This window comes from Salvelinus fontinalis, chromosome 1, assembly GCF_029448725.1.
Source record: "Salvelinus fontinalis isolate EN_2023a chromosome 1, ASM2944872v1, whole genome shotgun sequence".
Lineage (NCBI taxonomy): Eukaryota > Metazoa > Chordata > Actinopteri > Salmoniformes > Salmonidae > Salvelinus > Salvelinus fontinalis.
In genome coordinates, this window is record NC_074665.1 from 75,475,136 (window position 1) to 75,502,851 (window position 27,716).

The window sequence follows — 27,716 nt, forward strand, 5'->3', positions numbered from 1 at the left end:
TTTTTTGGGACCTAACTTGCTTACCACTTTTTCGATGTGGTTTCTTCCTTCAAATCCAATTCAATTTCATTTGTCACATGCGCCGAATGCAACATCTGTAGACTTTACCGTGAAATGCTTACTTACAAGCCCTTATAGTTAATAAAACGTTTGCTAAATATACTGAAGTAAAACATGTAAATAAAAGTAAGACAATAAAAGAACAATAACGAGGCTATATATACAAGCTAAGCAAATGTAAGTGTTTTCTTCCAAGGCATAATGCAATACATGTTAAAAGCGGTTACAAAGTGTTTGTTAGGTGTTAAGCCTGTGTTAAAATATGCTTTAAATGATTCAAAGACAACAAAAAAGCTATTTTGATTGTCTTTGGAAAATAAAGATTTTTTAAAAGTTATTGGTAACATTTCATTCAGTACAGAAATTTGAAGGTGGCTTTATTAATCCTGTCCTATACCCGGGGTAAATTATGCCAATAAACCACTTTTTTGGACAAGCTATGTTTTAAAAACTGTAATGTTTACATGAATGCTGATTATTTCTAGGGATACACAACATGCTGAAAAATACGTAGATGTCTTTGTTAGTAATAAAACTATATTTCCCTTGATGGAGTGACGCTGATTGTGAAAAATGTCCCAATTTACCCCACTCCACCCTAAAGGAGCTTAATGCGGAGTCACTAATGGGTGGAGGGTCTTGCTGTAGGAGATTACACAGACGCGTGTTTGTTGCAGATAACATGTCAGAAGACGGGAAAACTTGGTTCCGATTTTTGGATTGTCACAAACATTTTATTTGTAACTCTTTTCATTTCATTAAAATGTTTACATTGTAGTAATTTAGTAGACGCTTTATCCAGAGCGACTTACGTTTTTATCCAGAGCGACTTAATTATAGCCCATGTCCTTGCTATTTATCAACTATGGAACAAGTGCACTATCAGGAGGCAGGGTTGCAATGAAACCAATGCCATGCCAATGTCATACATAATTTATTTTGCAATCATGAGAGACATCGTGACTTATTAATGATTATCAATGCGAACTCAATCAAATCCAATGACAATTATTCAAAATCCCCAAATTATGGCGAAATAGACTAATGGAGAGTAGTCCTGAATTACTAAATACGCTACTGCATATGTAAACCTTCAAAATTTTGATCTATTTTTGGTTTCCGAAATGTTTCGTTTTTTTGCAGTTTCACGGAAAACCACTTGATAGTAGGCCTATAGTCCTAAAGGAGAGCCCAGTGTTCAACGATGTCTAATCTAAAACATGGGTTATCTCCAACCAATCACATTCACTTCTTCGTCTTGGGGGCGGAGCGCAAAAATTCCATAAAAATAATGATTTTTCCAAATTTGTTCGCAATTCTGATTCTCACTAGAACCTAAGCTAAATCATCACGTGCAAACATGGTTGTGTGGACAGATGAAGAGCGCGCAGCCATCTCCGACATATTCTCCAAGCTAGACTATGACGTCGTTGGCCCAAAGTGCCTGTCAAGGTAAGACAATAAACTTAACTTGACTTTAATTTGGAGTGTTAGTCCCCTAAATCTTCATCTTCTTCGTCATGTTATGTTGTTGTTCAGCCTCACACTGTTCTCTCCGCTCCCCTCAGGTGTCTGATCGTTTACCCCTGGACCCAGAGGTACTTCGGGGCCTTCGGCAACCTATACAACGCAGAGGCCATCATGAACAACCCTCTGATCGCTAAGCACGGCACCACCGTGCTGCGCGGTCTGGAAAGAGCTCTGAAGAACATGGACGACATAAAGAACACCTACGCCGAGCTGAGCATTCTGCACTCCGAGAAACTGCGCGTGGATCCCGACAACTTCAAGGTAATATACAAAAGAACATTGAAGTGCACTTTTTATGTGCGTGCAAGGTATAGCATATTATGTCATTACACCACTCGATCAAGCTACCCCCAAAGACATTCAAAACGTGTCACTTCTGCTTTGGTTTGTTCTCTTTTACAGCTGTTGTCTGACTGTCTGACCATCGTCATCGCTGCGAAGATGGGTACCGCCTTCACCCCCGAGTATCAGGCCTCCTTCCAGAAGTTCTTGTCCGTGGTGGTGTCCGCTCTGGGCAGGCAGTACCACTAGAGTCAGTCCTCCATACCTGACAGAGGAGACATGTGTTTCACTCCTCAATTAAAAAATAAAAGAAGCATAGAAGCATCTGTTTGTTGATTTTGTATGTGTATTTTACTCGTGCGTGATTGTATCCATATGGGCCTAGACAAATTGCACTTTAATTAAGCATGGATAATAGACAACTTTAAAAGTGTCAATGTTTTCAATGGTTATTTCATATATAGATGTTAGATCTGCACATTATAAATAATACATTAGCCAAGATGAACAAGTTGGCGAATGGATGGATGCACATTGCCTACAAGTTTACAGATTTGGCCCGGCTGAATTGTATACTGTTGCTGGCTGTAAAACACGTGACAAACATGAATGTGTTTATTAACATATAAAAGGTACAAAAACAAAACTATGAAGTGACCACTGTATTTTTTTGAACTAATAAGAAAACGTGGACCATAAAACGAACACCAACGCATCATGGATGGAATGCGCAATTTCATTTTTTTTTTCACAATACTTTTTTTTCTTCATTATTGACTGTGCTGTAGCTGCTGTCATATTGATATCCGTCATGTAAAGCATAATTCCATAAATGCTTAATCCCCTTTTAAGATTGTTTCCCGTTTTGTTTGATACAATTGACCTACACTTGTACATAGAGAAAAAGCGAGTTTGTTTGGTGCAGCAAACTGCCCCATATTCATAAAAAAAGTTGGACATATTGGTCCCATTGTTTTATTATAAAGGGATGAGATTCAAGTTTCCTGTACCAGATCCCTACATGAGCTATATGATTGCGGTAGCCTACATGACACACAGCAACCTAGTCCATGCAGGCCCCTGCAGCAGCTGCCTTCAGCATAATACATCATTCAAGTCCTAGTCGGTACTAGGAAAATTACATTTCTGACTTGCTAACTGATTGAACGCGTTAAAGTAGCCTAAGTATATAACATGATTGACATGACCGTAATAATCATAACGGAAAGGCATTGGAAGTGCCATAAGTGTAAGCCAACATAATTCATTCTTTTACAATAACCTGTTTAACGTAATACATCCGTTATGAAGAAAATCGTGCACTGTTGCCTACACGAAAAAAAGAGCCTTTCTGATTACAAGTGCACCAGTATCCCAAAGTATTAAGCGAAATCAAGCATAGAAAACAGCATTGACATTAATAAAACAATTGTTCCCACGAATTAAGTCGCACGTAAATGTGTTTTTTTTTCTCACAAATTATGTTCAGCAAGTTTAAAACACGATATATTAGCATACAACTACACATTTTAAAACAGGGTTGAATAAAGACACAATTTCTGTATATTCATAACGTTGAATTAGCCATAAAGAAGAACAAAAATGAAATATAGGCTATCGTGTCTATGGTTGTTGCAAAGGCTTGTGTGTAGCCTACTGGTTAAATTTGTGTATTTCGCACGAATTAAGTAGCACATAAATTCGTGTCTTTTCTCACGAATGAAGCCGCACAAAAACGCACGAAATTTGCTGAAATGCATTATGTACATAATGCACGAATTGAATGTGAGATTGTGTTGGCAACACATAATCCAAAACACAACCAAAACAAACTGCAAATGTATCCAACACGTTTGTTTGTCACATTGGAATGTGGGAATATAGGAATATGGGACCAAACACTAAACTTTTGACTACTCTAAAATGTATGGCATTGGCATGGCATTAGTTTCATTCCAAAACTGTGCCGTAGTTGATGGGCTGTCATTTCAGATCAATTTGATGCCATCGTTTGAGATTTCCTTAGGCTTAATTCAAAGCGTGAGAAATAAACCTTTAGTTACAATCATAAAAATCGGGACCATGTTTTCCCACCCTCTGACGTGTTATCTGCAACAAACACGCATCTTTGTAATCTCCTACAAGACCCTCCACCCATTACTGACTCCACATGAAGCTCCTTTATATCTGGAAACTTCGTCATTCGTCATTCGTGTGGTGATAAACATGCCTGCGTGTTAATTTCTTTAATTGATACGACATTAATTCATTGAATGTGCCAAGAATCAACATTTAAATCAGTGGTGAATAAAAAATGAAATAAAACAAGGTGACACGAAAGGATTATAGGGTTATTGTCACGTTCTGACCATAGTTATTTTGTGTTTTCTTTGTTTTAGTGTTGGTCAGGACGTGAGCTGAGTGGGCATTCTATGTTGTGTGTCTAGTTTTCCTATTTCTATGTTTGGCCTGATATGGTTCTCAATCAGAGGCAGGTGTTAGTATTTGTCTCTGATTGGGAACCATATTTAGGTAGCCTGTTTTGTGTTGGGTTTTGTGGGTGGTTGTCTTCTGTCTTTGTGTCTATCCACCAGATAGGACTGTTTCGGTTTTTCACATTTTGCTGTTTTTGTATTTTGTAGTGTTTACGTTTTTTGTCATTATTAAACATAATGAACACTAATCACGCTGCGCTTTGGTCCGATCCCTGCTACACCTCCTCTTCAGCGGAAGAGGAAGAAAGCTGCCGTTACAGTTATTTATACATTTGTAGCCTGTATTACATGCCTGTCCAAAACAGTAATAATAATAATTTAGATTTTTCACTTCGAGGTAAAAAAATTATTCAAATTATTCAGAATTTGGTTGAAGGCTGTCACGATCGTCTTGTTGAGAGAGAGTGGACCAAGGCGCAGCGTGTGCAAAACACATTCTCTTTTATTTTAGAGAAAGGAAAAAACACGCAACGAACACTTTAACAAACTGAAACAAAACAACTGTGAAGCTATAGACGTAAGTGCACACACAAGCTACAAACGTATAACATAGACAATTACCCACATTAACCTAGTGCCTATGGCTGTCTTAAATTTGGCTCCCAATCAGAGACAATTAATGACATCTGTCTCTGATTGAGAACCATTCAGGCAACCATAGACACAGCTAGACACCAACACTAAACACAAACCCATCTACTCTACTTAACCCCCTAAACCATACAACCACCCTAGACAATACAAAAACACATACCTTCCCCATGTCACACCCTGACCTAACTAAAATAATAAAGGAAACAAAGAATACTAAGGCCAGGGCGTGACAAAGGCAGGTGATTCTTTTTTACTGTGTAATTTGGCTGTCACGGCCTGGCCATAGAGAGGATTTTATTCTCTATTTTGGTTAGGCCAGGGTGTGACTAGGGTGGGCATTCTAGTTTCTTTATTTCTATGTTTTCTGTTTCTATGTTTTGTCGGGTATGGTTCTCACTCAGGGACAGCTGTCTATCGTTGTCTCTGATTGGGGATCATACTTAGGCAGGCTGTTTTTCCACCTTAGTTGTGGGTAGTTGTCTGTGTTAGTGGCCTGTATAGCCCTAGTCAGCGTCACGTTCTTTTTTGTTGTTTGTTGATTTTGTTGGCGACATTGAAAATAAAAAGAAATGTACGCTTACGACGCTGCACCTTGGTGCGGTCATTTCCACCCTGATGACGATCGTGACATTGGCTCACGTGGGTAATTCTTGAATTGTGGTGGTAATGCTGTCCCTGGACTTTGGCACCATGTAAAACACTTAAAGTACAAAATAATATAGTGGCGAGAATGGGTTCATAGGATGACAGAAAGGACACAAGATCAGTTAGATAACAAAGCAAGCGTTCTATCATGTAGGAACTACACTATATATACAAAAGTATGTGGACTCCCCTTCAAATATGTGGATTTGTCTATTTCAGCCGCACCCGTTGTAGTCAATGAACAGCATTCTAACATACTGTAGGTGTTCCTTTTGTCAATGTGGGAAAGGGCAGAGGAGTGCGATTGAGATTGTGTCATCTGTGGATCTGTTAGGGCGGTAATGCGAATTGGAGTGGGCCTAGGGTTTCCGGGATGATGGTGTTGATGTGAGCCATGACCAGCCTTTTAAAGCACTTCATGGCTACCGATGTGAGTACTACGGGGCAGTGGACATTTAGGCAGGTTACCTTTGCTTTCTTGGGCACAGGGATTATGGTGGTCTGCTTGAAACATGTAGGTATTACAGACCCGGTCAGGGAAAGTTTGTAAATGTCAATGAAGACACTTGCCAGTGGGTCCGCGCATGTTCTTGGTACACGTCAATCCGTCTGGCCCCGCAGCCTTGTGAATGTTGACCTGTTTTAACCTCTTTGGGCTGCAGGGGCAGTATTGAGTAGCCTGGATAAAAGGTGCCCATTTCAAACGGCCTCGTACTCAATTCTTGCTCGTACAATATGCATATTATTATTACTATTGGATAGAAAACACTCTCTAGTTTCTAAAACCGTTTGAATTATATCTGTGAGTAAAACAGAACTCATTTTGCAGCAAACTTCCTGACAGGAAGTGGAAAATCTGAAATCGATGCTCTGTTCTAGGGCCTGCCTATAAATGTGCTTGATATGTATTAGTATACATGCACTTCATACGCCTTCCACTAGATGTCAACAGGCAGTGAGAGAAGAAATTGAGTGTATAACATGATCTGAGGTCGAATAAAAGCTCTTGGCATGACGTGACCCCAATTTCCTGTTTTCTGGAACGCGCGAGAAGGGAGAAGGGACCTGGTATTGCCTTCTGTAAAGCTGTCGTTATAGACGACTAATATCTCCGGCTTTGATTTTATTTGATAAATGTGACAATATCATCGTAAAGTATGTTTTTTCAATATAGTTTTATTAGATTATTGAACATTTTTCGGGACGTTAGGCGTGTTGCTTTGTCTGCGTTTGTTCACGAAGGAGAGCTTCGCGTCACTTTGCTAGCTTTCCGTGCTAATTGACTGGAGAAGAGGACATTCTAAAACCAAACAACGATTGTTCCCGACAAAGGACCCCTTGTACAACATTCTGATGGAAGATCATCAAAAGTAGGACCCATTTTATGATGCTATTTCATATATCTGTCGAACATGTGTACTAGTAGTTTGCGCCCAGATTTTGGGCACTCTCTCGCTATAACTAAGCTGGATGTCGTAATGAAGTAATTTTTTAGAATTCTAACACGGCGATTGCATTAAGAACTAGTGTATCTATCATTTCCTATACAACATGTATTTTTTAGTAACGTTTATGAATAGTTATTTGGTCAGAATAGTTGAGTGCCATAAAAATATCCGCACATTCTGGGAAAAAGATGCTACGTTAGCACAATGTATAACCACTGATTTCAGCTCTAAATATGCAAATTTTCGAACAAAACATAAGTGTATGTATAACCTGATGTTATAGGACTGTCATCTGATGAAGCTTATCAAGGTTAGTCAAAAATTATATATCTTTTGCTGGTTTGTTACGATCGCTAACTTTTGCTGCTGGTAAATGGCTTGTGTTTCTGTCTATTGTGGTAAGATAATATAATGCTATATTGTGTTTTTGCTGTAAAACACTTAAGAAATCGGAAATATTGGCTGGAATCACAAGATGCTTGTCTTTCATTTGCTGTACACCATGTATTTTTCAGAAATGTTTTATGATAGCCTCCCGGGTGGCGCAGTGGTCTAGGGCACTGCATCGCAGTGCTAACTGCGCCACCAGAGTCTCTGGGTTCGCGCCCAGGCTCTGTCGCAGCCGGCCGCGACCGGGAGGTCCGTGGGGCGACGCACTATTGGCATAGCGTCGTCCGGGGTAGGGAGGGTTTGGCCGGTAGGGATATCCTTGTCTCATCGCGCTCCAGCGACTCCTGTGGCGGGCCGGGCGCAGTGCGCGCCAGCCAAGGGGGGCCAGGTACACGGTGTTTCCTCCGACACATTGGTGCGGCTGGCTTCCGGGTTGGAGGCGCGCTGTGTTAAAGAAGCAGTACGGCTGGTTGGGTTGTGCTTCGGAGGACGCATGGCTTTCAACCTTCGTCTCTCCCGAGCCCGTACGGGAGTTGTAGCGATGAGACAAGGTAGTAATTACTAGCGATTGGATACCACGAAGATGGGATAAAATTTTAAAAAAAAAATGTTTTATGATGAGTATTTAGGTATTTCACGTTGGTTTCTAAAAAATATCTTTTGAATTTCGCGCCCTGCACTTGAAGTGGCTGTTGTCATATTGTGCCCGGCTTCGGGCTTGCAGCCCAAAGAAGTTAACACAGTGTCCAAAGAAGGGCCAGAAGTATACAGAATGGTGTCTTCTGCGTAGAGGTGGATCAGAGAATCACCAGCAGCAAGAACGACATCATTGATGTATACAGAGAAAAGAGTCGGCCCGAGGATTGAACCCTCTGGCACCCCCATGGAGACTGTCAGAGGTCCGGACAACAGGCCCTCCGATTTGACACACTGAACTCCATCAGAGAAGTAGTTGGTGAACCAGGCGAGGCAGTCATTTGAGAAACCAAGGCTGTTGAGTCTGCCCGATAAAAATGTGGTGATTAACCTGTTGGGGATGGGGGCGCTGTTTAGACTATTTATGCTAATGTGGCTAATTTTTTAAACGGCTTCCCACAAAATCCTTGATCGTACAATATGCATATTATTATTATTATTGGATAGAAAACAGTCTATAGTTTCTATAGGAGTTGAAATTTTGTCTCTAAGTGGAACAGAGCCCATTCTACAGCAATTTCCCTGACATGGAGTCAGATTTGAGAAACGTTGGCCACTTTTCTGAAGTCATTTAAACGGGCACTGTCGTTGCTATGACTATACGGACACTTCTTACGTCTTCCCCTGGATGCCTTTACGTGATGACGATTCCAACGGGCTCGATTGCTCGTTCACAGGCCCTACAAATGAAAAAAACCTTTAGCTAGCAAGTCTTTTCTTGCTGCGTAACGCGCGTGGAAGACACCGACCCTCTCCTGTTCCAAGCGTTAGTTTAGCCTGTTATATTTCTCCGGTCATCTTTTCACTCGTTATAGGAGTTACAAACATCACAAAGTAGTTAATTTAAAGCGTTTTATAGCAATTTATATCCGTTTAGTGCGATTTTGGGACATTTATTTTTGCAACGATGTGAAAAGTTGGTCACGCTTTTCAGTTCATCCCGAACGTAGTTGACATTTCCACATGGCAAGAGGACAGCTTTCCACCAAAAGACGATTTCTCCCAAGAAAGGATCCTTTGCCCAAGATACTGATGGAAGAACAGCTCAAGGTAGGACATTTTTATTATGATAAATCGTGTTTCTGTCGAAACATTTTAGTGGCTTAGGACGCCATGTTTTTTGACGTAGCTTCGCTTGGCGCAAACTGTATTGAAAAGTAAGGATAAATTAAAAAATGTAATAACGCAATTGTATTAAGAATTAAATTGTCTATCAATCCCTGTCCACCCTATATTTTTTAGTCACGTTTATGAGTATTTATGTATAAGAGTAGATCACTGTCTAAGTGGCGCAAGGACGTTTTCTTTACCAGCTTGTCTACATTTCACATTGTCTAACCATGATTTTGGTGGCTAAATATAAACATTTTCGATCAAACTGTATATGCATGTTGTAATGTGATGTTACAGGAGTGTCATCGGAAGAATTCTGAGAAGGTTAGTGAAAAAATTAATATCTTTTGGCGATGTTGACTTTTATCGCTCACTTTGGCTAGAATCAATGCTGGGCTGCTAATTGCTATGTGCTAAGCTAATATAACGATTTATTGTGTTTTCGCTGTAAGACACTTAGAAAATCTGAAATATTGTCTGTATTCACAGGATCTGTGTCTTTCGATTCGTGTATGCTGTGTATTTTTACGAAATGTTTGATGATTAGTAGTTAGGTAAACACGTTGCTCATTGTAATTATTCTAGTCCATTTGTGATGGTGGGTGCAATTGTAAACTATGCCATATACCTGAAATATGCACTTTTTTCTAACAAAACCTATCCCATACCATAAATATGTTATCAGACTGTCATCTAATGAGTTTTTTTGTTGGTTAGGGGCTATAAATATCTTAGTTTAGCCGAATTGGTGATGGCTACTGGTGTTGGTGGACAAATAAAAGATGGTGGAATATGCTAATGTGTTTTTTAGGTAATAGATGTACATCTTTACATATTGTGTCTTCCCTGTAAAACATTTTAAAAATCGGAAATGTTGACTGGATTCATAAGATCTGTGTCTTTCATTAGCTGTATTGGACTTTAATGTGTGAAAGTTAAATATTTTAAAAAAATATTTTTTTTGAATTTCGCGGCACTGGTTTTTCAGTGGGGGGGGGGGGGGAGTGCCGCTAGCGCCACGCTGATCCTAGACAGGTTAACAGAGTCGAAAGCCTTGGCCAGGTCGATGAATACAGTTGCACAGTATTGTCTTTTATCAATGGCGGTTATGATGTCGTTTAGGATCTTGAGCGTGGCTGAGGTGCACCCATGACCAGCTCGGAAACCAGATTGCATAGCGAATAAGGTACGGTGGGTGTCACGCTCGTCGTGGGTGGAAGAAGAGGAGGACCAATGCGCAGCGTGGTAAGTGTCCATATTGTTTTAAGTTTGAAATGGAGGAAAACTCGCCTCCCTGCGGACCTGGCATCCTTTCACTCCCTCCTCTCTACATTTTCCTCTTCTGTCTCTGCTGCTAAAGCCACTTTCTACCACTCTAAATTCCAAGCATCTGCCTCTAACCCTAGGAAGCTCTTTGCCACCTTCTCCTCCCTCCTGAATCCTCCTCCCCCTCCCCCCCCCTCCTCCCTCTCTGCAGACGACTTCGTCAACCATTTTGAAAAGAAGGTCGACGACATCCGATCCTCGTTTGCTAAGTCAAACGACACCGCTGGTTCTGCTCACACTGCCCTACCCTGTGCTTTGACCTCTTTCTCTCCCCTCTCTCCAGATGAAATCTCGCGTCTTGTGACGGCCGGCCGCCCAACAACCTGCCCGCTTGACCCTATCCCCTCCTCTCTTCTCCAGACCATTTCCGGAGACCTTCTCCCTTACCTCACCTCGCTCATCAACTCATCCCTGACCGCTGGCTACGTCCCTTCCGTCTTCAAGAGAGCGAGAGTTGCACCCCTTCTGAAAAAACCTACACTCGATCCCTCCGATGTCAACAACTACAGACCAGTATCCCTTCTTTCTTTTCTCTCCAAAACTCTTGAACGTGCCGTCCTTGGCCAGCTCTCCTGCTATCTCTCTCAGAATGACCTTCTTGATCCAAATCAGTCAGGTTTCAAGACTAGTCACTCAACTGAGACTGCTCTTCTCTGTATCACGGAGGCGCTCCGCACTGCTAAAGCTAACTCTCTTTCCTCTGCTCTCATCCTTCTAGACCTATCGGCTGCCTTCGATACTGTGAACCATCAGATCCTCCTCTCCACCCTCTCCGAGTTGGGCATCTCCGGCGCGGCCCACGCTTGGATTGCGTCCTACCTGACAGGTCGCTCCTACCAGGTGGCGTGGCGAGAATCTGTCTCCTCACCACGCGCTCTCACCACTGGTGTCCCCCAGGGCTCTGTTCTAGGCCCTCTCCTATTCTCGCTATACACCAAGTCACTTGGCTCTGTCATAACCTCACATGGTCTCTCCTATCATTGCTATGCAGACGACACACAACTAATCTTCTCCTTTCCCCCTTCTGATGACCAGGTGGCGAATCGCATCTCTGCATGTCTGGCAGACATATCAGTGTGGATGACGGATCACCACCTCAAGCTGAACCTCGGCAAGACGGAGCTGCTCTTCCTCCCGGGGAAGGACTGCCCGTTCCATGATCTCGCCATCACGGTTGACAACTCCATTGTGTCCTCCTCCCAGAGCGCTAAGAACCTTGGCGTGATCCTGGACAACACCCTGTCGTTCTCAACTAACATCAAGGCGGTGGCCCGTTCCTGTAGGTTCATGCTCTACAACATCCGCAGAGTACGACCCTGCCTCACACAGGAAGCGGCGCAGGTCCTAATCCAGGCACTTGTCATCTCCCGTCTGGATTACTGCAACTCGCTGTTGGCTGGGCTCCCTGCCTGTGCCATCAAACCCCTACAACTCATCCAGAACGCCGCAGCCCGTCTGGTGTTCAACCTTCCCAAGTTCTCTCACGTCACCCCGCTCCTCCGCTCCCTCCACTGGCTTCCAGTTGAAGCTCGCATCCGCTACAAGACCATGGTGCTTGCCTACGGAGCTGTGAGGGGAACGGCACCTCAGTACCTTCAGGCTCTGATCAGGCCCTACACCCAAACAAGGGCACTGCGTTCATCCACCTCTGGCCTGCTCGCCTCCCTACCACTGAGGAAGTACAGTTCCCGCTCAGCCCAATCAAAACTGTTCGCTGCTCTGGCACCCCAATGGTGGAACAAACTCCCTCACGACGCCAGGACAGCGGAGTCAATCACCACCTTCCGGAGACACCTGAAACCCCACCTCTTCAAGGAATACCTAGGATAGGATAAAGCAATCCTTCTGCCCCCCCCCCCCCCCCCTTAAAAGATGTAGATGCACTATTGTAAAGTGGCTGTTCCACTGGATGTCATTAGGTGAATGCACCAATTTGTAAGTCGCTCTGGATAAGAGCGTCTGCTAAATGACTTAAATGTAAATGTAAATGTAAAGTTTGGGTTGCAAGCTGAATATTGACAAAACTGGAAAATGTGTGCACATTTTCAAACAGCCTCCTAAGAAACTTTTTATTTTCCAATATGCATATATTTACTACTGTTGGATAGATAACAGTCTATAGTTTCTAAAAAGGTTTGAATTGTTTCTCTAAGTCGAACAGAAATATTTTTACAGCCATTTTCCCAGCCGAATTGAGATTTCCAAAATGCGATGTGTCTCTTTAAGACCTTCTCTATAAAAGGCCCTTTGACTTGGGACCATAGGAACACGTCACACGCCTTCGTCAGGCTGTAATGCGGAAGTGAGAATTGAAAGGAGTCGAATATCTCGTCCATGGACTGAATAACACACCTTCTTGTGAGACCTGCGCAGTTAAAAAAAAATTCCGGGCGCGAAGCATAATTTGGTCTCGGCTTCTGGAACAAGGTAAATAACGGTGAATATGATGTCTGACTACGATATTATTTGATACATGTCACAAAATCATCCTAAAGTATGTTTTTTCAATATACTTTAATTATATTATTGCAATTTATTCTGGACTTTAGATGTGATACGACGGAAGAATTTTTTGAAGAAACGCTGTGTAGCGCCGCAATGCTATTGTGCATGCTAACCAAAGAGGGAAATAATTCGTTCTGGAACCCAACTAAAGACTCTACTGGACATTGGACCCCGTTACAACATTCTGATGGAATATCAACAAAGATAAGACCCAATTTGGGATGCTTTTTCATATATCTGTTGAGCTGTGCTGTGCTAAGTGGGCTAACTGTGCTAGGCTAGCGCTTGACCAATGCTAGTGCTGACTTATGCTAGCTTATGTTGTTAGCTAATATAACGATATATTGTGTTTTCGCTGTAAAACACTTCAAAAATCGGAAATGTTGGCTTTATTCACACGATATCTGTCTTTCATTAGCTATCCACCATATGTTTTTCTGAAATGTTTTATGAGGTGTAATTAGTAGCCGACGTTGGTGTATGTATTTTCTCTGGCTACTCCCGTCTGGATTCAGACTCTAGCTATGTGTTAGCATTTTTGGGTAGCATCAATGTAAAACTGATTTATAGCTAAAATATGCACTTTTTATGAACAAAACATAGATTTATTGTGTAACATGTTAAATGACTGTCATCTGAGGTAGTTTTTTCTGGGCTCTTTAGGTTGGTTTTAGTTTATTTCGGTTGGCTTGTGCATGCTACTTGAACAATAATTCATACTTCATAATCATATCCATACGTGTCTGTCCACTTTTGTATTTGGTGGTGAGCTAACATAAATATATGTGGTGTTTTCTCTGTAAAACATTTAAAAAATCGGACATGTTGGCTGGATTGACAAGATGTTTATCTTTCAAATGCTGTATTGGACTTGTTAATGTGTAAAAGTTAAATATTTTTAAAAAATAGATTTTGAATTTCGCGCCCTGCAGCTGTTGTCATTGTCGTACCGAATTCGGGCTTGCAGCCCAAACAGGTTATTAATAAGAAACTGAACACTGAACAAAAACAATAAAACGACAAAACGAACAGTCCTGTACGGTGAAGCAAAACACAGAACAGAAAATAATCACCCACAAAACACAATGAAAAACAGGCTGCCTAAATATGGCTCCCAATAAGAGACAACGACTGACACCTGCGTCTGATTGAGAACCATACTAGGCCAAACACATAGAAATCTAACAACAGAACAAAACATAGAAAAACAACATAAAATGCCCACCCCAACTCACGCCCTGACCAAAATAAAATAAAGACATAAAAAAGGAACTAAGGTCAGGATTCGAAATGGTCGGTGATCTGTTTGTTAACGTGGCTTTCGAAGACCTTACAAAGGCAGGGTAGGATAGATATAGTTCTGTAGCAGTTTGGGGCTAGAGCGTCTTCCCCTTTGAAGAGGGGGATGACCACGGCAGCTTTCCAATCTTTAGGGATCTCAGACGATACGAAAGAGAGGTTGAACAAGCTAGAAATAATTTTGGCAGATAATTCTAGGAAGAGAGAGTCCAGATTGTCTAGCCCTGCTGATTTGCAGGGGTCCAGATTTTGCAGCTCTTTCAGAACATCAGCTATCTGAATTTGGGCGAAGGAGAAATCGGGGAGGCTTGGGCAAGTTGCAATGAGGGGTGCAGGGCTGTTGACCTGGGTAGGGGTAGCCAGGTGGAAAGCATGGCCAGCCGTAGAAAAATGCTTATTGAAATTCTCAATTATCGCGGATTTATCGGTGGTGACAATGTTTCCTAGACTCAGTGCAGCGGGCAGCTGGGAGGAGGTGCTCTTATTCTCCATGGACTTTACAGTGTCCCAGAACTTTTTGGAGTTAGTGCTGCAGGATTCAAATTTCTGTTTGTATAAGCTAGCCTTTGCTTTCCTATCTGCCTGTGTATATTGGTTCCTAACTTCCCTGAAAAGTTTCATATTGCGGGGGCTATTCAATGCTAATGCAGAACGCCACAGGATGTTTTTGTGCTGGTCAAGGGCAGTCAGGTTTGGAGTGAACCAAGGGCTATATCTGTTTCTGGTTCAATATTTTTTGAATGGGGCATGCTTATTTAAGATGGTGAGGAAAGCAATTTTAAAGAATAACCAGGCATCCTCTACTGACAAAATGAAGTCATTATCATTCCAGGATTCCCGGGCCAGGTCGATTAGAAAGGCCTGCTCGCTGAAGTGTTTTAGGGAGCGTTTGACAGTGATGAGGGGTGGTTGTTTGACCGCAGACCCATTATGGACGCAGGCAATGAGGCAGTGATCGCTGAGATCCTGGTTGAAGACAGCAGAGGTGTATTTGGAGGGCAGGTTGGTTAGGATGATATCTATGAGGGTGCCCGTGTTAACGGATTTGGGGTTGTACCTGGTGGGTTCATTGATCATTTGTGTGAGATTGAGAGCATCAAGCTTAGATTGTAGGATGTTCAGGGTGTTAAGCGTGTCCCAGTTTAGGTCACCTAAGCATGAGTTCTGAATGAGTTCTGAAGATAGATGGGGGGCAATCAATTTGCATATGGTGTCTAGGGCACAGCATAATTGCCCTTTTTGGACATTTGCCTTTTAGCAATGCTCTTTAGCCACCAGGCTACTGGCCTTGGCCTTGGCCTTTTAGCCTTTGGTGCTATTGGCTGCTGCATTTTTACATGACCACCTGTATCCAGAAAGCTCTGTATTAAACCTTTTACGTCTCCTCATTTACCTTAACACTGTCAACTTGCTAAATTCGGTCTTCAGTATACAGTATATCAACTACACTGTAGAGGGATCTATAGATGTTTGTAATACATTTGAACTTGTTACCTTCAAAATGGAATTTGATTAAAGAAAAAAAACACTTCAGTAGACCTCCTGCAATAGGACCAGCCCAGCAAACCCAATGGTAGGTCCAGTAGTTGGCCATCACTGCTGGCCCCAGAGCCCTGGCTGGCTTCAGACAGGTCCCAGACACATCCCTTCTGCACCAGCACACAGACTGGTTAACTGCTGCACACACTAATATCTAGGATAACAGTCTACACAGAGATGCTGTTTGGTAAAGGGGACATTATCAGGCACATGATACAAACTTGACAATGGTAATGAAACGGACTATTGGTAATTTCTGAGCATGTGGTTATTGTAATAGTCTAGCTAGGGCCAGTTTCAGAGACAGGGCTTAGATTAAGCCAAGAGTAGGCCTTAATGTGTACTAGTTAAACTAGGACATTTAAGTATCTTTCATGAACGTGGCTTAAATTTGGCTTAGTTAGTTGGAGACTATGGAGTCATGGAGTAATAAGGTAAGTAAGCCTAAATGAGAACACCTAGGTTAAGCATGATTAGGTTAAGTATGAGCACATACTGTTGGTCTAATGGTGCTCATAAAAACCCGGAATGGAATAGAAAACACCATTACTGGTGTGAATCTTGAGACAACACAATGGCAGAGGCAAAAATAATTAGTTAAAAAAACTTTAGTGAGTATGAAAAAACGATACTAAAACTAATTTTGTCAATCCATCCAGTTACTGAAGGTAAAAACCATACTGCTGCTACTGAGCAGAGGAAAAGGAGTGGTTGGGCTGCAATTTGCAGTGAATTCAATGCAAATGAAAATGTAACCATCAGAAGAGTACAACAACTTCAGGTGAGATATCTTCATTATTATCAGTATTTCACATTTCTCATATTCATATTTTTGTGACATCACTTATATTGAATGATATCTGCCTTTAAATACTCTGTGGAATGACATTAAACTGGCTTTAAAAAGAGAGAATGCAGAAATCAGAAGAGAGTGATTTACTACTGGTGGTGGACCACCAAAAAAAGACAAGACTGATGAATTGAGTGACTTTCTGTCTGGAATAATAGAGCACCAGCAACCTCCATGGTATACCAGACGATGACCATTTGGACAGTTCAGATGAAGAACTGAGCACAAATGGTACATATACCAAAGAAAGTAAATTGGTTACTTCCTTTGGTAAATATATTTCACTGTCTGTGTCAATCTTTATTCTTCGTTCATTCTAAGGACCATATGGGTTTATTTGTGCTTCTAACAGTGTTCTTTCTCCAGAGGAAAGCAATGTGAACAGGTTGGAAGAGCCAGTGCACAGTGAGTGTGTACCCTCCATCTGCTATAGCATCCCTGAGAGAAGATGCTGCACCCACCTTTCAGCAGAGAACAAAAAAGATGACCATACATGAAAAGTTAGCCAGAGAATTTCATGAGCATAAAATGACATATCTGAAGGAAGAACATGAAAGGAAAATTAGGAATCTACAGGTTGAATTGGATATGAAGTTGGAAGAGAGAGGTACGATCCAAAAAAGATACAGTAATGAGACAATTGTGGTACCAGCCATGGTGAACAATATGATATGTAAAAAAAAAAAAAAAGTTTTGTCATTTGAATATTCATGAGCGAGAGTATTTTAATCACCACAAACTACATTTTAAACCAGCCTGCACACTGTTTTAATTTGGTACAGAACAAACATTATCAAAGCAAAAATAAGCCATAATGAATACATTCCATATTTAAATGCATCAGCATACCACCCTGCATACCACTGCTGGCTTGCTTCTGAAGCTAAGCAGGGTTGGTCCTGGTCAGTCCCTGGATGGGAGACCAGATGCTGCTGGAAGTGGTGTTGGAGGGCCAGTAGGAGGCACTCCTTCCTCTGGTCTAAAAAATATCCCAATGCCCCAGGGCAGTGATTGGGGACACTGCCCTGTGTAGGGTGCCGTCTTTCGGATGGGACGTTAAACGGGTGTCCTGACTCTCTGAGGTCATTAAAGATCCCATGGCACTTATCGTAGGGGTGTTAACCCCGGTGTCCTGGCTAAATTCCCAATCTGGCCCTCAAACCATCATGGTCACCTAATAATCCCCAGTTTACAATTGGCTCATTCATCCCCCTCCTCTCCCCTGTAACTACTCCCCAGATCGTTGCTGCTAATGAGAACGTGTTCTCAGTCAACTTACCTGGTAAAATAACGGTAAAATAAAAAAATAAAAAATAAAAAATCTAGTTGACATGCTGCAATGTGAAAGCAACTCTGTGTGCAAGTCCTCGTTGGTCATTGCCTGCCTCAGCTATGGGCACATCTGCTTGATCCTGATCTTCCATTGGAGGACTTCAGGTAGTTGTGCCGCACAGCTGTAGCAATGATCACCTTGCAGCATCTTCTTGGCTTGAAACAAAGTGTATTGCGTAAACACTGGAATCGATTTTTCCATACTCCAAACATATGCTTGACCATCGCTCTCGTGCAGATATGAGCTCTGTTGTATCTTTGCTGCTCAGCCTTTGTGTGATTTATTTGTGGAGTGAATAAAAGTTACTCTGACCATATCCACTGTCACCAAGGAGTGGTCCACTACGTTGTCCTCTCTGAAACTGGGCAACAATGTTTGAAACTCTAAATTAGGAGTGCATTCACCCTGAACATTGATGGAAAACCAGTTCTTACGGTTCCTGTACTCTTCCGCATCAGGAGTTGATGGACACTTGATGGGAACATGACATCCATCTATACAGCCAATCACTCCTGGGAAGTGAACATATTCATAGAATTGCACTTTATAGTTGGCTTGGCCAGCAGCATCAGGAAACTTGATGTAAAGACTCCTCAGTTCAGGAGTCTTTACCATTCTACAAACAGTTGCTTCACTGGCACCACACAAATAACCAGATTCCAGATGCCAAAAACCTCAAAGCGATCAGAACTTGGGTGAAGACCTTCCTCTTTGAGACAGAGAGGAAGGTCTAGGGTCAAGCAAAGATACAGTTGAAGTCGGAAGCTTACATACACCTTAGCCAAATACATTTAAACTCCGTTTTCACAATTCCTGACATTTAATCCATGTACAAATTCCCTTTCTTAGGTCAGTTAGGATCACCACTTAATTTTAAGAATGTGAAATGTCAGAATAATAGTGAGAAAAATATTTCTTTCAGCTTTTATTTCTTTCATCACATTCTCAGTGGGCCAGAACTTTTCATACTGTAACGTTCGTCTTGTGGTGATTGAACGGACCAAGACGCAGCGGGTGATGAAGACCTACTGAATTTATTAAACAGACGAAACACTGACAAAACACTAGAACAAACTACAAAACAAGAAACGAAGGCAACAGACCTGGACTACGAACTTACACGTAACAAAGAACGAACGAACAAGTACTGACTACAAACAAAACGAACTCACGATACAGTCCTGTATGGTGCAACAAACACTGACACAGGAAACAACCACCCACAAACAAACAGTGTGAAAACACCTACCTTAATATGACTCTCAATCAGAGGAAACGCCAAACACCTGCCTCTAATTGAGAGCCATACCAGGCAACCCATTAACCCAACATAGAAAACACATAACATAGACTACCCACCCAAACTCACGCCCTGACCAATTAAACACATACCAAACAGAAAACAGGTCAGGAACGTGACACATACACTCAATTAGTATTTGGTAGCATTGCCTTTAAACTGTTCAACTTGAGTCAAACGTTTCGGGTAGCGTTCCACAAGCTTCCCACAATAAGTTGGGTGAATTTTGGCCCATTCCTCCTGACAGAGCTGGTGTAACTGAGTCAGGTTTGTAGGCCTCCTTGCTCACACATGCTTTTTCAGTTCTGCCCACACATTCTCTATAGGATTAAGGTCAGGGATTTGTGATGGCCACTCCAATACCTTGACTTTGTTATCCTTAAGCAATTTTGCCACAACTTTGGAAGTATGCTTTGGGTCATTGTCCATTTGGAAGATCCATTTACGACCAAGCTTTAACATTCTGACTGATGACTTGAGACGTTGCTTCAATATATCCACATCAATTTGCTACCTCATGATGCTATCTATTTTGTGAAGTGCACCAAGTCCCTCCTGCAGCAAAGCACCCCCACAACATGATGCTGCCACCCCCGTGCTTCAAGGTTGCGATGGTGTTCTTCGGCTTGCAAGCCTCCCCCTTTTTCCTCCAAACATAACGATGGTCATTATGGCCAAACAGTTCTATTTTTGTTTCATCAGACAAGAGGACATTTCTCAAAAAAGTATGATCTTTGTTCCCATGTGCAGTTGCAAACTGTAGACTGGCTTTTTTATGGCGGTTTTGGAGCAGTGGTTTCTTCCTTGCTGAGCGGCCTTTCAGGTTATGTCGATATAGGACTCGTTTTACTGTGGATACAGATACTTTTGTACCTGTTTCCTCCAGCATCTTCACAAGGTCCTTTGCTGTTGTTCTGGGATTGATTTGCACTTTTTGCACCAAAGTATGTTCATCTCTAGGAGACAGAACCCGTCTCCTTCCTGAGCGGTATGACGGCTGCGTGGTCCCATGGTGTTTATACTTGCGTACTATTGTTTGTACAGATGAACGTGGTACCTTCATTTGGCATTTGGAAATTGCTCCCAAGGATGAACCGGACTTGTGGAGGTCTACAGTTTTTTTTCTGAGGTCTTGGCTGATTTATTTTGATTTCCCCATGATGTCAAGCAAAGAGGCACTGAGTTAGAAGGTAGGCCTTGAAATACATCCATAGGTACACCTCCAATTGACTCAAACACCTCACTTGCTCATATTGTATATAGACTTATTTTTCACTGTATTATTGACTGTATGTTTGTTTTACTCCATGTGTAACTATGTGTTGTTGTATGTGTCGAACTGCTTTGCTTTATCTTGGCCAGGTCGCAATTGTAAATGAGAACGTGTTCTCAATTTGCCTACCTGGTTAAATAAAGGTGAAATAAAAAATAAAATAAAAAATGATGTCAATTAGCCTATCAGAAGCTTATAAAGCCATCACATCATTTTCTGGAATTTTCCAAGCTGTTTAAAGGCACAGTCAATTTAGTATAAACTTCTGACCCACTTGAATTGTGATACAGTGAATTATAAGTGAAATAATCTGTCTGTAAACAATTGTTGGAAAAATTACTTGTGTCATGCACAAAGTAGATGTCCTAACCGACTTGCCAAAACTATAGTTTGTTAACAAGAAATTTGTGGAGTGGTTGAAAAACGAGTTTTAATGACTCCCACCTAAGTGTATGTAAACTTAGGACTTCAACTGTATTATCTCCAATGCATTTTCTTTGTACATACGAAAGCGGTCTCGAAAAGCTATTCCATCAAAGTCATTTAATGGATTACTCCTATGCTCCCTCACAAACAAATCTAAGCAGAAGTTAAACCTGCCTCTTTGAAGGATTCATTTCCTCTTCAATTTAGTCCTGGAGTAGCTCTAATCCTCCCTCTTGCAATCGGCTTTGTTTAAGCCAGAACAGGCTAAATCTACAACTACTTTACGATAAGACTGTGCAAGTCGCTTTGAGTTAAGACAGCTCAAACAAGCATTTTAGTCTGGGACTAGGCTTAAGCCTTGTCTGTGATACCAGCCCTAGATTTAATAGGGCAGATGTAAAATGTAATGTTATATTCTTAAATATTGTAAAATTAAAATATTCTCTCAGCCCACCCTGCTAGAATGTTGATGATGACAGTACAGCCTACCAGGAAAGGCACCATGGGACTTTTGCTCTTTGAGTTAACTGCCTCTAGCAACACTACCATGGAAACCAGGCACGTAATGGCAATCTCTCCAAAGATTTGCCCCCGCCAGCTGGTCCTCTGATTGGAGGATGGTAAACGCTGCTCCAGTGGCGTTGGTGTAGTTCTCCTTTGATATCATCTGAAGGACAGTATACAATGTCAACTGCTGACCTACATGTTGCAGGTGCTAAGCACAGCAGGACACCACTTCACATTAGTGACAAATCTATTCATAAAAATTGCTAGGCCTACACATATAATGAATTGATTGATTTTCTTAACTTTATAAGCATGCCTTTCCTTAACCTTGTATCCAGGCTCAAAGAGAGCCGGCTGGTGGTAGAGAATGTCCTTTCCGCTATAGAATTATAATTTGTTCTCCATTTGTACCACTGTAACTGCTCATTAGAGGTTACCGCAGGTGAACATTAATAACTCAACTGACCTTTGACATGGCAGCTCCCCGCACCCCTCCTATTAACTGGCTGATAAGGAATGGGATGACCATGAACAGTTGCATGCCGCCACACAGTTGGATGGTGAAGGGAGGGTTGAAATGGGATCCATTTCATGGAAATGTTAGGTTCTAATTCTCAGAGTAAAAAACTAAACAGACCTTATAAAAGCTTAACCTGTCACACCCTGGCCTTTGTTATATTGATTTTCTTTATTAGTTTAGTTAGGTCAGGGTGTGACATGGGGGAGGTTTGTGTGTTTTGTCTAGTTTAGGGTGTGTGTATTGTTTAGGGGGTTTTGTAGTATGTATGGGGTTGTGTTCAGTGTAGGTGTTTAGGAAAGTCTATGGTTGCCTGATTTGGTTCTCAATCAGAGACAGCTGTTTATTGTTGTCTCTGATTGGGAGCCATATTTAAGGCAGCCATAGGCTTTAGGTGTTTGTGGGTAATTATCTATGTTTAACGTTTGTAGCTTGTGTATGCACTAACATTTGTAGCTTCACGGTCGTTTGTTTTGTTTTGTAAAAGTGTTCGTTTTCGTGTTTCGTCATCTCTATTAAAAGAAGATGTACTCATATCCCGCTGCGCCTTGGTCCGCTTATTATGACGATCATGACATAACCAAGTTTGTTCTGCCCAAAGGATCAATACAGCTGCATTCAGACAAAAAGTCAACACATTCCAAGCTTCCAAGGTACACACTATATACCTTCCTCCTATAACCCTTAACTTCTAGTGTAGACCCTCTAAACCTCAGCACTCCATTGTAACGACTGTCGTCGGTGGAAGAAGGTGAGGACCAAGGTGCAGCGTGGTAAGTGTTCATGATATTTAATGATAATCAAATAACTGAACACTGAATGACAAAACAACAAAGAAAAACCGAAACAGTTCTGTCTGGTGCAGACACACAAAGACTGAAAATAACCACCCACAAAACCCAACAGAAAACAGGCTACCTAAATATGGTTCCCAATCAGGGACAACGATTGACAGCTGCCTCTGATTGAGAACCATATCAGGCCAAACACAGAAATAGAAAATCATAGAAAAACTAACATAGACAACCCACCCAGCTCACGCCCTGACCATACTAAAACAAAAGACAAAACAAAGGAACTAAGGTCAGAACGTGACATCCATCAGTGACATGAATAAGTATATTTCATACTCTCAGAACCCAACAAAAATAAAAGCCTGAGCACTGATTTAGTTATTCAAATTAAATTATATTGAATTATTTCTGTCTATAACAAACAATTATTCATACATACATTTTATCTGAAAATTTAAATTCCAAAATATATTCCAATTTATATTTTGAGTGAACCAAAAATGGTTAACTGCACACATACTGCACACATATCTGCAACAAAAGCTTCAAGTTGCAAGAAAAAGCCAGGTGAGTTAAGATCACACAGGAAAGATCAACCAGGTCAGTACAGATGAGTCCTACCTGATCTGATCCATGCATGCCACCATGACGGCAACTGCCAGGCCATGGACCAGCGCCGGCTGTACCATGCCTGCAGACTCAACGTTCTCGATTACTGACACACACACGAAGAAGACGAAGAACATGGTGCCCACCACCTCTGACAGGCAAGGCTGGATAATGCGCTCAAACATGTTGGGAGGCCGAGCCTTGGGAGACTTGGTGCTACTCATCAGTCGAGTCTCCCTCATCCAGCTCCATTTTCTCTACTCCCATCGCGTCTGTCTGGTCTGACTGGACCTCAAGAGTCTGACTGAGTGTCTGGGATACAAGTGAACAACTTATGATAGTGTCTTGAAATTTATAATCACTGGTGATTTTGTCTTATTGCCCCACTGACAATAAACCTTGGATATTTTTGCCATATTCTAGTCAGCACTTTGATGTCTTTCTGACAGAGGCTGTTCATACTAGTTCAACAAAGGACCTCTTAGCCTGAAGTCAACTTCAATTGCTAAATTGGCAAAGCTAAGGCGAACAGAGTTTAGAAGTGTATTGATCAAGGTCATTTTAGCACTATCTCACAGTTAAATGGGAGGACATTGGCAAGGTTGTCTACTCACAATGTTTTCTATTTTGACATGCACTATATCTCATTACAAAATCATGGGCATTAATGTGGAGTTGGTCCCCCATTTGCTGCTAGGCTTTCCACTAGATGTTGAAATATTTGCTGCGGGGACTTGCTTCCATTAAGCCACAAAAGCATTCGGGAGGTTGGGCACAGATGTTGGGTGATTAGGCCTGGCTCGCAGTCGGCGTTCCAATTCATCCCAAAGGTATTCGATGGGGTTGACGTCAGGGCTCTGTGAAGTTCTTCCACACCATTCTCGACAAACCATTTCTGTAAGGACCTCGCTTTGTGTACGTTGGCATTGCCATGCTGAAACAGGAAAGTGCCTTCCCCAAACTGTTGCCACAAAGCTGGAAGCACAGAATTGTCTAGAATGTCATTGTATGCTATAGCGTTATCATTTCCCTTCACTGGAACTAAGGGGCCTAGCCCAAACCATGAAAATCCCCCTTAGACCATTATTCCTCCACCAAACTTTTCCGTTGGCACTATTCATTCGCTCAGGTAGCGTTCTACTGGCATCCGCCAAACCCAGATGGTGAAGCGTGATTCATCACTCCAGAGAATGGTCCAATGGTGGCGAGCTTTACACCACTCCAGCCAACGCTTGGCATTACACATGGTGATCTTAGGCTTGTGTACGGCTGCTCGACCATGGAAACACATTTTAATGAAGCTCCCGACAAACAGTTCTTGAGGCATGCGCAATGCTTCTTCAGATGCAGTTTGGAACTTGGTAGTAAATGCTGCAACCAACAACAGACTATTTTTACACGCTACGCACTTCAGCACTCAGTGGTCCAGTTCTGTGAGCTTGTGTGGCCTACCACTTCACGGCTGAGCCAATGCTGCTCCTAGACGTTTCCACTTCACAATAACAGCACTTACAGTTGAGCAGGGCAGCTCTAGCATGGCAGAAATTTGACAAACTGACTTGTTGGAAAGGTGGCATCCAATGACATTGCCACGTTGAAAGTCACTGACCTCTTCAGTAAGGCCATTCTACTGCCAATGTTTAGTCTATGGAGATTGCATGGCTGTGTGTGTCACGACTTCCACCAAAGGTGGCTCCTCTCCATGTTCGGGCGGCGCTCGGCGGTCGTCGTCGCCGGTCTACTAGCTGCCACCGATCCCTTGTCTGTTTCGTTTGGTTTTGTCTGTCGTGTTGTTTACCTGTGTCTAGTTTAGGTTAATCAGTGGGGTATTTCATTTCGCCCTACCCTCTAGGTTTTGTGAGGGATTGTTTTTGTATCTGTCATTGGTTTGGGTTGCGTTTTGTTTGTTCTGTTGAACAGGTGTTTTCACGGGACTGTTTTCCACACGTTAGTTTAGTCAGAGGAGCGTGTTCCTCCGTGTTCGACTGGACTGCGTTCCTGTTTTTTAGTGGCTGCTGTTGTGGTCCTGTGCCTGTTCTGTTGATGGACTTGTAATAAAAAGCCCTTCTTGCAATTCTTACTCTCCTGCGCCTGACTCCACACCCACCTCTCCTAGGGAGAATATGACGGTGTGCTCGATTTTATACACCTGTCAGCAACGGGTGTGACTGACATAGCTGAATCCACTAATTTAAAAGGGTGTCCACATATACAGTACCAGTCAATTTAGACACACCTACTCATTCAACTTTTTAAAAGTAAAAAAAAAAACTATTTTCTACATTGTATAATAATAGTGAAGACATCAACACTATGAAATAACACACATGGATTCATGTAGTAACCAAAAAAGTGTTAAACAAATGTTATATTTGACATTCTTCAAAGTAGCCACCCTTTGCCTTGATGATAGCTTTGCACACTCTTGGCATTCTCTCAACCAGTTTCATTTCAATTAACAGGTGTGCCTTGTTAAAAGTGAATTTATGGAATTTCTTTCCTTCTTAATGCGTTTGAGTCAATCAGTTGAGTTGTGATAAGGTAGGGTTGGTATACAGAAGATAGCCCTATTTGGTAAAAGACCAAGTCCATATTATGTCAAGAACAGCTCAAATAAGCAAAGAGAAACAACAGTCCATCATTACTTTAAGACACGAAGGTCAGTCATCCGGAAAATGTCAAGATCCATCAAGCACTATGATGAAACTGGCTCTAATGAGGACTGCCACAGGAAAGGAAGACCCAGAGTTACCTCTGCTGCAGAGGATAAGTTCATTAGTTACCAGCATCAGAAATGGGCAATTAACTGCACCTCAGATTGCATCCTAAATAAATGGTTCACAGAGTTCAAGTAACAAACACATCTCAACATCAACTGTTCAGAGGAGACTGCTTGAATCAGGTCTTCATGGTTGAATTGCTGCAAAGAAACCACTACTATTGGACACCAATAAGAAGAAGATACTTGCTTGGGCCAAAAAACACGAGCAATGGACATTAGACCGGTGTAAATCTGTTCTTTACTCTGATTATTCCAAATTTGAGATTTTTGGTTCCAACTGCAGTGTCTTTGTGAGACGCAGAGTAGGTGGACGGATGATCTCTACATGTGTGGTTCCCACCGTGAAGCATGGAGGAGGAGGTGTGATGGTGTGGGGGTGGGGGTGGCTTTGCTGGTGACACTGTCAGTGATTTATTTAGAATTCAAGACACACTTAACCAGCATGACAATCACAGCATTCTGCAGTGATACGCCATCCCATCTGGTTTGCGCTTAGTGGGGACCATAATTTGTTTATTAACAGGACAATGACTCAAAACACACCTCCATGCTGTGTAAGGGCTATTTGACCAGAAAGAAGAGTAACAGAGTGCTGCATCAGATGACCTGGCCTCCACAATCCCCCGACCTCAACCCAATTGAGATGGTATTGGATTAGTTGGACAGCAGAGTGAAGGAAAAGCAACCAACAAGTGCTCAGCATATGTAGGAACTCCTTCAAGACGGTTGGGAAAGCATTTCAGGTGACTACCTCATGAAGCTGGTTGAGAGAATGCCAAGAGTGTGCAAAGCTGTCATCAAGGCAAAGGGTGGCTACTTTGAAGAATCTCAAATATAAAATATATTTTGATTTGTTTAACACTTTTTTGGTTAGTACATGATTCAACATGTGTTATTTTATAGTGTATGTCTTCACCATTCTTCTACAATGTATAAAATAGTCAAAATAAAGAAAAACCCTTGAATGAATAGATGTGTCCAAACTTTTGACTGGTCCTGTGTATATAGTGTATTTTATGTTTGAGACAATGTTAATGTCAGAGATGCATGGCAAATGTGAAAACATTAAAAACATTTTTAGATATTGTCAATAAATCTTGTCAATTTCTGCTCTTTTGCACACCAGTATCACAACTTGCACATCATCATCTGCACATCTATCACTCCAGTGTTAATCTGCTAAATTGTAATAACTTTGCTACTGTGGCCTATTTATTGCCTTACCTCCTCACGCCATTTGCACACACTGTATATATACTTTTTTCCCCTATTGTGTTATTGACTGTACGCTTGTTTATTTCATGTGTAACTCTGTGTTGTTGTTTGTGTCACACTGCTTTGCTTTATCTTGGCCAGGTCGCAGTTGTAAATGAGAACTTGTTCTCAACTAGCTCACCTGGTTA

The 27,716-nt window shown here is 41.8% G+C and overlaps 1 protein-coding gene and 1 pseudogene across 1 annotated transcript; one reads left to right on the plus strand and one right to left on the minus strand.

Moving 5' to 3' along the window:
• The first annotated feature begins 1,356 nt into the window (after positions 1-1,356).
• Positions 1,357-2,196, plus strand: LOC129855165 (hemoglobin subunit beta-C-like). The gene is made up of 3 exons (XM_055922587.1): positions 1,357-1,512; positions 1,629-1,851; positions 1,993-2,196. The coding sequence occupies exons 1-3, from the start codon at positions 1,421-1,423 to the stop codon at positions 2,119-2,121; spliced, it is 444 nt and encodes a 147-aa protein (XP_055778562.1). The 5' UTR covers positions 1,357-1,420; the 3' UTR covers positions 2,122-2,196.
• Positions 2,197-15,530: 13,334 nt separating this feature from the next.
• On the minus strand, positions 15,531-27,667 carry LOC129859706 (aquaporin-8-like; annotated as a pseudogene).
• Positions 27,668-27,716: the final 49 nt, after the last annotated feature.

What these genes read in the sequence shown, in the direction of transcription:
- LOC129855165 (XM_055922587.1), top strand. Translation starts at nt 1,421, where the DNA reads ATGGTTGTGTGGACAGATGAAGAGCGCGCAGCCATCTCCGACATATTC. An exon ending in GGCCCAAAGTGCCTGTCAAG is followed by an intron (nt 1,513 to 1,628) that starts GTAAGACAATAA and finishes CGCTCCCCTCAG; the next exon opens with GTGTCTGATCGTTTACCCCT. An exon ending in TGGATCCCGACAACTTCAAG is followed by an intron (nt 1,852 to 1,992) that starts GTAATATACAAA and finishes TCTCTTTTACAG; the next exon opens with CTGTTGTCTGACTGTCTGAC.